Below are 12,434 nucleotides of genomic sequence, written 5' to 3'. Positions count from 1 at the left end.
TTATATATAGTATTAGGTTTTTTCACATGCTTTCTGTGAATGACATGGGTGAATTTTATCCTACACCCACTAGGTTCTCGATATGTAATTTCGGTAATTTTGATTTCAAAAGATATTTTAAAGAAATGCAATGATTTCATTTGTGTATTCAATAAACACAAGATTTTATAATTGAGTAAAATATTCGCCATGCCTAGTGAGAGATTCCTCAAAAAATTATAAATGCATATTATATTATTGATAAAATCGCCTTCCATTTTTCCTATATACCATGGAAATTCGCCCATTTATTATATATATAAATTTAGGGGGGGTTCTTAAAATTTTCCCTGTTTCATGGCGTGATATTGAATTTATCAGGCATACAAGCAGGTTGCCCATTTAGTCTATTGATTGTAGGGGAAACAAGAGTTGTGGTGTGACATTGAACAATCATTGTCTTGAAGTCCCCACATCATTGTGAGATTATATCAATACCTAGCTGAAAAGGTAATTTATTGGCATAAGAGAAAAAAAAATTGTTGGTATTCAGTAAAATGGCTAACTCTTTGGAAAATTTCTATTTAACTGAATCAAACAAGTTAGATGATTCAAATTATGTGAATTGTAAGTTCAATCTTTAGATCTTGTTGGAAGGGGAAAATATTTGGCCCATTGTATCTGGACAAGAGGACAAACCTATAAACCTGACAACTCAGTTCAAGATTGGGAACAACATGAGAGCAAAGAAAAAGTGCTTCTCATAAAGTCCATGAAAGACAACAATATTCTGCATATCAGAGACTGCATGTCGTCCAAGGAAACATGGGATATCCTTAAAGTTTTGTATGAAAAAAACACTAAAAAATGAGTTTTGTTCTTAAAAATTCAATTGCTTTCAATGAAAATGGAGGAGAATGAGAATGTATAATTGTATTTATAGAATTAAAGATTTGAAAGATAAACTAGGTAGTATTGGTGAAAGATCTCAAACACAGATATTGAAACTATAATAAATGGTATGTTAAAATAATATTGGATGTTTATTACATGTCTTGTACCCTGAGAAACAAATCATACATTTGATGAACTCATAGGTATTCTGCAAGAGGAAGAACAAAGAAAAAATCTTAATTGCAAGTGTTAGAATTCATACTTGGTATTCATAGAAAAAGGGAGATAGTCTTCCATAGGAAGGCCATGGGAAATAAATAAGGTAAGTAAGCCACCATATGAAAAGCCACACTATATAAGGCCACCATATATAAGGTCAAATCAAGGTATAACACCACTAAAGTTTGATGCTAATGTTAAAAGGAATGATGGATGTCCTTACTATGGCAAGTTTGGACAGTGTTCTAGAAATTACTTTAAAAGGAAGTATCATGAATCTCAATGTAGAAACAAAAGGAATATTGGTCATTTTGTTAATAGAAAAGGAACAATGAATGATGACTTTCATGATATCATATTATTTATTTCAAATGTTTCCATGTCTGCTAAAACAGATGACTCAAATGCATGGTTTATTGATTCTGATGCCTCCATTCATATGTCTTGTAATAAGAACTAGATTGAAATTTATCATGAAACAAATAATGGTGCTAATATATATCTTGAGGATGATCACTCACATCAAATTAAATATTATGGTGATGTATTTGTAACATCACCAAATGGTTGTGTTAAATAGATTCAAAAATGATGTATGTGTTTGGTATAAAGAAGAACTCAGTATTAGTTTCTATCATAACATATCAAGATTTGAAGGTAGAATTTGTAAAGTCGCATTGTGTGGTGAAATATATGCAACATCATTACAAGGTTATTGCACTAGGAATCAGAGTTGGAGGCTCATATAAGCTTGATGTGATGAGCATGAGACATCAAGTGTCGGCATCTACAACCATAACTGAATAGAATTTCTATGGCACCAAAGGTATGTTGACCTTAACTATCATGATTTGTTACTACCTCAAAATCAAGGAATGGTGCAAGCACTTCCACTGCTTAAAAATGAACATACTACATGTGTAAGGTGTGAATTAGAGAATATGCATAGGGAAGAATTCCCTACTCATACACAAAAAGAAAAAGAGCCATTCTTGAACTTGTTCATACATATGTGTGTGGTCCTATGCAGATAAGATCACTTGGAGGAGCATACTATTGCTTGATCTTTATTAATGATTGCACAAAATATACATGGGTTCATTTTATGAGAAAGAAAAATTGATGTATTTGAATGCTTTAAAGAATTCAAAAATATGGTTGAGAAACAAACAAATAAATATATCAAGATCCTTCGATCAAATCAAGAGGGAGAATATACATCGGGTGTATTCTTCGAGTATTGCAAAGTCCAAGGAATTGTGCAACAATACATGGTGTCACATACTCCATAATAGAATGGAGTAGCTTAAAGAAACAATAGAACCTTAATAGAATGTGCATGAAGCATGATAAAAGGTAAAAATCTTACCATTGATTTTTGGGTTGAAGTTGTTAGTACTATTGTTTATTTGAAAAATATAATTTCAACTAAAAGTTTAAACGACAAAACTCCTTATGAATATTTTTATGATTATAAACTAGTAGTAAGTCGTTTCATAATATTTGGAAGCAAAGCATTTTCTCATATTCCTAAAGAAGATAGGAGAAAACTTGATGTAAAAGCAATCAAGTGCATTTTTATCGGTTATTGTTTGGATCACAAAACATATAAAATGTTTGATACCTATACACATAAAGCTTTTGCCGGTAGACATGTGTTATTTCATGAGCATGTAGATGAAGGTCATAAGGTGGACAGTTATGATGCATGACATATTCTTTATGATTATGATGATAATGCCAAAGAAGTAACAAATGATAAACAGGGATATAAATAAGAGGAAGAATCCAATGGCATGGACATTCAAGCAGCCAAGGCACACCAAGAGGAGGAGAAGATTCACCACAAGTAGAAGAAGAGGTGACAATAGTGAAGCACCAAGGAGGTCATCATGCCAAACTCAACTACTTGTAAGGTATAAAGACTATGCCTTGATGACTGAAGTAATGAATGTCATAGAAGCTTTGAATTTTGAACAAGCTAAAGAGCATAAAGAATGCAAATATGAAATGAAGGAAGATTATGAGTCCATAAAAAAATGATACATGGGAATTAACATAATTGTCCTTAAAATAAAGTTCACATAAGGTGCAAATAGTTGTTCAAACCCAAATTTAGTGCTAATGGTAGTATAAAAAAATCTAGATTGGTTGCAAAAGTTTATTCACAAAAAATATAATTGATTATGAAGACACTTTTGCACCTATAGCTAAGCTAAACACAATTAGATTAATGGTTGCATTAACTATAAAACATAAATGGAAACTACATAGGTTAGATGTCAAGTTTGATTTTATGCATGGGGAATTGAAAAAAGAGGTGTATCTTGTTCGTCTAGAAGGATTTGAAAAGAAAGGTCAAGAACATCATGTTTGCAAATTAAAGAAAGTTTTATATGGACTCAAACCAACACCAAGACCTTGGTATGTGAATATTGAGTGTTTATTTCTTTAAAAACGTTTTATGAAAAGTAAGAGTGGTCCTAACCTATATATCAAGTCATATAATAAGGGGCATTTTGCTTTGATTTCCTTGTATGTTGATGATCTTATTGTAACAGGAAATGCATCTAAGTTGATCGAAGAAATTAAAAAATAACTGCCATAGGTTTTTGAAATGAAAAACCTTGGTGAATTACATTATTGTTTATGTTTTTAAATATGGAGAGAAGATGGTCGGACACTGGTCACACAAAGAAAATATATAGGGGAGCTACTTAAAAGGTTCAGTATGAATTAATGTAAGGTCGTGTCAATTCATTTAGAACAAAATGCTAAAGTTTGCAGTTATGATGGGACAAAATAGGTGGATGGTACATTGTATCGTCAGTTGGTGGAAATTCTAAACTCTCTTACTACAACTAGGCCAAACATAACATATTCAGTCATAATCCTTAGTTAGTTCAAGGCCAAGCCTAATGAAAGCCACTAGAAAGAAGCGAAGAGATTCTTTCAAAATTTGAAAGGGGCTGCTAATTTTGGCATTAAAAATGTTGGTGAGCTTGATATTGAGATGGTGGATTATTCTAATTTAGATTGTGCAACAAATTATGACGATGAAAAAACAACCATGAGATATGCATTCAACCTTGTATATGGGATCATATCATGGAGCAGTAAGAAACAACCTATTGTTTCTTTGTCATAAATTGAAGTTCAATACAAAGATTTATGTAGTGCTACTTGTGAAGCAGTTTGGTTGAGGCAGATTCTAGAAGATGTGGGAGAAGAACAAAAAATGTGAATCATCATCAAATGTGCAATCAAAGCTCCATCAAACTAGCCAACAATCCTGTGTATTATGCCAGATCGTAGCATATTAAGACCCAACATCAAAAAGATGAAGTAAAGGAGGTTGATCACATTTATTGTAATACAAATGAAAACGCGGCTAAGATCTTTAAAAAATCTCCTAGAAAGACAAAGTTTGAAATATTTAGAGATCAGTTAGGTGTTGTAGAGAACACATTTCTCAATTAAGGGGGAGTGTTAGCAGAATAATGGAGAAATTCTAGAAATGGTCATTATTATACTTCCTTATGTTTTGTTAAAGTCTCACTAAGATTGCGAGTATTACTTAGGTTTCATTTTTTAGGAGTCTATTCAAGTTGTTGAATTATGTTGTATTCCTACAAATGTAAGTTGATGATGGTCCGATGAATGCGACAATGAGGGTAAGCCTATCAACGTGAGTGCTGTCCCACCTGAAGATGCATCATTGTTTCCATTAATTTGTTTTCATTAATTTATCTTTTCCTAACTTTTCTGGCAGGGACAAAGCTACCATGTAGAACTTGTTTTTCTTATATCATTATATAATAATAATAAGAATTTCATTAGCATGGTGGATTAGTTGTAATTGTTGAATACTTTGAGCTTTATGCAAAAGTTATATAAAAAGTTTTAAACTCGATCCCGCAGGTTTCCTACCTTTACTTAGTGCTTCACTTGATGTATTTGCTAGGTTAGGTGTGTAACTTGATGTCTCTACTAAATTAAATATGTTAGATACGATCGATATATATATATATATATATATATATATAAATTCAAAATTGATAAAATTAATAAACATTTTATAAAAGTCTTACAACATTATAACTAATCATTTTTTTACTTTTAAATTCAATAAACTCATTGAATTAATAAAAAATTGGTTATATATAATAATTTAGTATTATTAGTAAATTATTTGTTATTTGTTAGTGTAATAATTAATTTATATATAATAACTTTAATATTATTAATAAATAATTAAATATCTATTAACGGCTATTTTATAACAGCTAATTTTTTAATTGAAATTAAAAATTAAAAAAACTAAATTCCTAACAGTTTGTTTCTAACAGTGAATTCTGGACTCTGATGCATCCTTGTTATTTATTCATTAGGATTTATAGATTTTTTCACCTTTGTCCTAAGGATGAACCACATTAACTGGTTCGAAACATCGACCAAATAATACTAATGTGATTAATCCAAAAGACATATTTACTACATTATGGATCACAAAACTCTAAGATCTAACATCAATAAACTCATATTAAATGATTTTAATTCCCTATATAATATCAAAATAAAACAACATAAATAAACTTTAGTTTTGAAATATTTAAATAAAATTTTAACATACCATTTAAGAAATTAAAACGAAGATGAAAAACATCAAATTAAATATGAATATTAGAAAAATATACCAAAGCAACTCAAAGGAAAATCCATATACTTTGCAATATATCACTATTCAAAAACTAAAATCAATCAAAACATGTACCTAATTTCACAATATTCTTATATGCAACAGGTTTTGGTCAACAAATTTCCACCCACGTATCCCCTTTTCGCCCATTAGAAAGCGGACAAAAGCAAAGTGATTTAGAAATGAAGATAGATTTTTGAAAACACTTTTACCATATCAACTTTGTTTCCAACGAGCATCTTGATGCAGTCCGGCTTAGTAGAATAAAGTTGCACCTCCTCAACCCAGGTTGAGAGATTTGCAAATGTTTCAGGACGAGTTACATCGTAAACTGCAAGAAGCAACAAAACATGTCATTAAGCGTAAGGAAAATTTACTATGACATTCAAAAGACTATTAAAGAGCCCCAAAGTTCTTAAGTAATGGATGGATTATTTATTTTATATATTGAAAAAAATTTGAAGTAAGTTATAACGCTTATAATTAATTATATTTATAGGTGTGTTTATTTATTTTAAAATTTTAATTTAATTATTAATAGTTATTAGATTAATGGTAAGGATTTAATCTTTAGATGATATTTTGAAATATTGTTAGTAGTAATCATAAATTAAAAGTTGAAATTTATCTCAAAAATAGGAACGCTTTTTTTATCATTTTTTTTTTTGTAAGCTTTGGCAGGACTCTCCGATTTTCATGTCCATCACATAACCCACTACGAGGGAAGGGTAGCCCAATATTTGAACCCAAGACTTATGGTTCGGTGAGACTTCATTTCCACGGCCACTGCCGCTTGAGCTACCCCATGCAGACTCACTATGCCTTTCTTATCATTTTTAATTAAGTTGATTAATTAAAAAAATGTGATATAAGCATGTCTCATATAAATATGAGTTATGGTTTTTTAGGTATGTGGAATTAGTAAACCATTCATAAGTAAGTTATTGCACTGTAAATTCCATCTTATTTTAAGATATGCATATAAATTGTTTCCTTTATAAGAAAATTATGGAGGATGTCTTTATAATTTGCTCAACATGAAAAACATATTACAAGTTGTTAAAGTATTGAAAGCATGGTACCAAATGCTTAAAAAAAATATGAATAATGCAATACAAGTTTGAACTGGCTAATTTTTTCCACTTTATTGACAACATAACATTACTAGTGATGATGCACATAGATTAGTAAACCCAATCCATGTTAGTTTTAACCATTGAAGAGATTGTTGATAAATTGTCATTTGGTGTTTCTATTACATGTCAAGTTTGTTGCTAGACATGGTAAATCCCTAATAGTCAAAATATCCCAACATGAAAAATGTATTATTAATATTTTTCGCTTAGAAATTAAACATTTTGTTGGGTTCTAAAACTTAATAGCAAATACACTCAAACACTCATAAAGTAAGCGACACCAAGAGTTTATACTCAATAAACTTTGGAAAGGGAAATTCAATTTAATCATTCTTTACCCATATGCGTTCTTATTATACAGTAAGTCACTTTATATAGAATAGCCTTGAACATAACAATATTTCCTAATAAGACATTTAGTTAACCATCTTCATGGTTAGCTTTAATAATCCCTCCTTAAATCTCTCAACCGATTCTATGAAATCTTCATCCCTAACTTCTATCATTACCCTCATCTTTGATTCAATACCTTTGATCTATATATCACAAATCAATGATATAATTTAGACATTATTCAAAACAAGCATGAGCTGATACTTCATACTCCCCCTTACTATTTGTGATTTGAATATTAAATCATAATCTTCTATACTTGTTTTATTAAGGCTTACAACCATTTTATCAACGTTTAACTCAAGTACATGCAAAAAAATTACATCGTACATGCTCCAAGTTAATCTATCCCTTTTGCAAGGGAGGACCACAACCATCTTCTTTTCCATCATCAAAACAACATTCTCAAGGGGAATCATCAAACTTCTTAAGAATTGCATTTCATAGTCATTCACTTTAGTTGCTTTTGCATCTCAATTCCTAACACACATTATTATTTTTATTTACACATTCTTATATTGCTTTTGCTTATTTGTTATTCATCCATTTACTTCTTCCTCTAGTTGTTTGAAGCTTTCTTTCTATCCTTGCCTCTTTTAGATTTCTTGTTACTTCTTCTTTTTCCTTCCTATTCATGCCTAGAAGTCCATCATCATTTTTTGTGAACTTTCTTTACTTCCATTCGTCATCCTTCATCTTCTTTAACTTTCTTTTGTCATTTATTTTTATCATTGTATAATTCTTCATTTAATTCTTCCACTAAAATATCTACATAAAAATTGTTCTTATTATATAGACATCTACATACAACAAAACATGGTAAACTCTCAACATATAAGGTACTCAGAAACATACATATCAATTTCTCCTTAACTAAACCCATGTAAATAAAACTACTAAAAAAAATAACAAATTGTTAAGCATTAACATTTCACTCACTTTATCTATACCATAAATTTCTTACAAAATACTATCATCTCAACCTTAATCTAGCCATATTTTGATTTTCTATCCAGTAATAAAACTATTTATCACTAGACATTCTAACTAAACCCATCCAAATAAACCACTAAATCCTTAACTAAACTCATCTAAATAAAACCACTAAATCCATAACAAATTATTAAGTATTAACCTATCACTCACTTCTAAATAAAACCACTAAATCCATAACAAATTATTAAGCATTAACCTATCACTCACTTCTAAATAAAACCACTAAATCCATAACAAATTATTAAGCATTAACCTATCACTCACTTCACCCATTGTCATTAATAATGAACACCCTCTCAACTCACTTCACCCAACTCACTTCACCCATTGTCATTAATAATGAACACCATCTCAACCTCTAATGAACACCATCAACCTCTAATTTATCTAATTTATCCATACCTCTAATTTATCTAATTTATCCATATTTTGATGGTCTATCAAAGAATAGAGTCATTTATCAATATACTTGAGTTTTGCACGGTCTTATCCATCCATATTTTGATTGTCTATCAAAGAATAGAGTCATTTATCAATATACTTGAGTTTTGCACTGTCTTATCCATGTGGGATAAAGAATTCCAAAATAAATGTTATACCATTCTAATGTAATGTTGAACCGCTTCCTTTGATATATGATATCACCATTTTCTAGTTGTCATTTTCTTGATGCCCTTCGTGACACCGCAACGCACACGCACATCGTCCTAGCCCTAGGAGATTGGTTTGGCCCTTCCATTCTACCATGTTCTTAGATGAAATTCACACACCAACATCATCCTTCGGGCTTTTGCATATCTACACCCATATGTCTTCTTTGAAATGGAATAAGATGGATGAGTTGTTTCCACCAAGTCTTCATGATCTTACTTAACAATGATACATGTTCGTTCTTGTTTGATTTGAAAAGCATATGTACGATGTATACATGGAATTATATTTAATTTTATTTGGTGTGCACCTCAAGACACCTCGTATGAGACATGTGTAGTCTCTTCAACACAACGTAAATATTTACATAATGTTGCATTCTACAATTTGCGAATACTATGACCAAACCACTACTTCAAATTTCATAGATCGATAGTGAATTCACAAAATGAGATTTCCTTCGCACACGTTCTCTTTTAGTCCTTCTTTCAGTCCTTCACAACAGCTAATCGATCTTTAGCAGCGGTGCAATTACACATTGATCGATCTCTAAAGATATGTATGGGGCAGTGTGTCGAAGAGGAAATATGGAATCGACTTCCAAATATACACATTGATATCGGACGAAAAGCACCACCTACGACTTAGTTTGAATTGACTTTGTTGGGTATTCATTCCAATTTCATCCCTAATTTTTCTTGCTCTAGTTGCTTTCTCTAGGGTAAAACCCTAGTTTCGTTTTAGCTTCAACTTGAGGGATTCTTGAGAGTCTCATGTGCCATGACCTTGTTGAAATATATTGTGGGAAACCATTTCTTCGCACCTTGACTTTGAGTCACCCCAACTCTCAACCTATCAATCAAACCCTAGGTCTTGCCTTGCCTCAATTTGGCCTCTACTTGGAAAGTGAATTTCCCCTTCTTAATCGTTGGAGCCTTGTACCTAAATTTTGTATTTCCATTAGGTGCCTTTAAGTCACCTCATACCTTTAAAACCTAGAATACCTATTAGGTGACCTATATACCAAGACTCCTCCCATTGGTGAAAGTCCATAAAGAGTAGGGGGTAGTAGCTATGGTGACAATGGGCTACTACCTTATTGTTGTCACTTGGTCTAGTGATAGCCTTGTAGGGTACCCCTCTCCAAGGCCTGCTAGATTTTATGGCAACACCTTGCAAGCAAAATCCCAAGACCCAGAGGTTAAAGAAGAAGGTGAAATCAAACAAAAAGGCAAGAGAAAGGGAAAATAATGTATTGTAGCCAAACTAACAATGAAAAATGTAGCATATGACACAAAAGAAGGAATAAGAAGAGTTCATAGGAGTTAGTTATCCCCCGTGAGAGTTGTTTGATCTAGGGACTTGTATTGGAAGTACACTAATCTTTGTTAATAATTAGGAATGCACCTTAACCTCTTCCAAACTCTAAATATATTACACATACAATGGCTAAAAATACAAAAGAGAAGCCATTCATGAGGAAGAAAGAGACAAGAATAAAGAACTAGGAACTTATGCCACTATTCTACAAGCTATGAACAATGGATTCAAATCTAGTTAAGGTAGCTGAAAGCCTGATCCCAAGGGAATTAATAAAAAAACTTCGGATGACCTATGAGTTTATAGTAGCTATGAGGAAAATAGATGAGGTAGCCAATGTGTTTTATTCAAATAATTGGGATGAATAGGAAAAAAAATTAGAAAATCTTCAAGACTCACTAGCAGAACTCCCCATCATTAGTAGAATTATAGTTGGAGATTTGATTTAGTTATTAGTTCTAAATAAAAGAAGGAAGGGTATTCATAATTATAGATGAAAATATCACCAAAAATTTGCCAACATCACATCTTTTTGTGATGTCAAACCTCATATGAAAAATCAAGAGATTTGGGAAAAAAATTCCATACATCACAAGTATGAAAAAATTGGGAAAAAAATCAGCAAAAGTCAAACAAAATTAGAAAAAAGTAGCAAAAATGGGAAAATGTTAGTAGACCAATTTTTACCCTCTTAAGTGTTGAATCTGCTTCTTCTTTTTTTGAGCTCCTTTATCTTTGTAGTTGTGAGGGAATGAAAGGGAAGGTGTTTACCATCATCAAGAACCAATCTTAGGAAAGCCAAACCATTATCATCATCAATGTTACATTTATCATTATCAACAATTAATTGTTGATGTATGAAAATTAAATTATAGGAAATATTTGGGAAAGCTATTGGAAATTATCGAGAAAAATAAAAAATGCAAAAGTAATAATTGTTTTCAATATTTTAAAGCAACATCAACATCAAAAAAACACATTGCTACATAAACATGAAAATAAGATTGATATGTAAAATGTATAAGATGTCATTTGGTACATCAAATATCAATTATAAGTATGATATTTGTCTTGCCTCATAAGATCTAATAGGATGATAAAAAATCATATCAAAACAAAAATACATGTGCCTCATGAGATGAGCCTCATGAGATTAATCATGGGAATGAAAAGAATGGAATTTCCCTTGTTTCCTTGATGGAAAATGGTCACAACATCCTTAGTAATGTTATCAGAATGTGACCAAAAGATTGGTGGACCAAAAAATAGATAAAATATTCAAATTATGAAAAGAACATGTAATTCATGTACATGCATATGAAGTCAAATCATTATCTACAAATAGTCAAAGTTTCCATGTATATAGCAAGGGTGCATATAACCAAACTAACACCAAGTGCAATCCATATTTGGATCAAAATACATCAACAAAGAGGCTCTAAATGACCTATATAGTGCAACAACAACAACAACAAAAACTCATGCTACAACAAATAGCTAGATAACATCAAAATCATTGCCTATATTGGTATTATCCTAATCAATATCACCCTCTAAGAATAAAATAGGATAGAAAAGGAGTGTTTTTGTTTGAGTGATTGATACATTTTTACTAGGGTTATGATAGAAGAATCCAACAATCAATGCCACCAACATCATGGTACACAGAGGGCTTGGTTCTCTTGATTAACTGTTAGCTATATTCCCTCATACATTACTAAATCCAAGAGAAGCAGTGGCAATCTTGTCAATCTTGAAATCTTGAAAATTGTTAAGTCTACTAAATTTCGAATGGGATCTATGAAATCTAATGAGGTTGGCACCACTCTCAAACATCTTGAAATAATTAATGGTAATGTTAAAAGTTTTAGTAAAAGGTCCATTTTACTTCAAAATTTTAATATTACCATTAACTACTAGTATATGTATCTCATCAGATGAATAATGGGAAAAGAAAACAACACATTTCCCTTTTTTTTTTGTTGGAAAATAGTCATAGTTTCCTTAGGGCTCAATCCTCTAACTCACTTTTAAAATATGAGAGGATTTTTTTTCTTGGTTTGGCAGGCAGGACTACCCATGAGATTTGAACCAATGGCCTTAACATCAAGGAGTGCCTTAATAGTACAACCTATCATCATCTATTC

General features: G+C 31.2%; 1 protein-coding gene across 2 annotated transcripts in view; it reads right to left on the bottom strand.

The window, feature by feature from the left end:
* LOC149179933 (ras-related protein RABC1-like) overlaps nucleotides 1-12,434 on the bottom strand; it is a 270,374-nt gene that overhangs the window by 90,173 nt on the left and 167,767 nt on the right. For both annotated transcript variants that reach the window (XM_089415850.1, XM_089415851.1), the window contains exon 5: nucleotides 6,004-6,122. In XM_089415850.1, coding sequence (XP_089271976.1) covers nucleotides 6,004-6,122 — 119 coding nt within the window. The remainder of the gene's footprint in view (nucleotides 1-6,003; nucleotides 6,123-12,434) is intronic.

This window comes from Pinus tabuliformis, chromosome 3_2 (genome assembly GCF_031772625.1).
Source record: "Pinus tabuliformis cultivar Carrire ecotype Pingquan chromosome 3_2, CPIR1, whole genome shotgun sequence".
Lineage (NCBI taxonomy): Eukaryota > Viridiplantae > Streptophyta > Pinopsida > Pinales > Pinaceae > Pinus > Pinus tabuliformis.
Note: the sequence above shows the minus strand (reverse complement) of the source record. Positions and strands in the feature narration are given on the sequence as shown.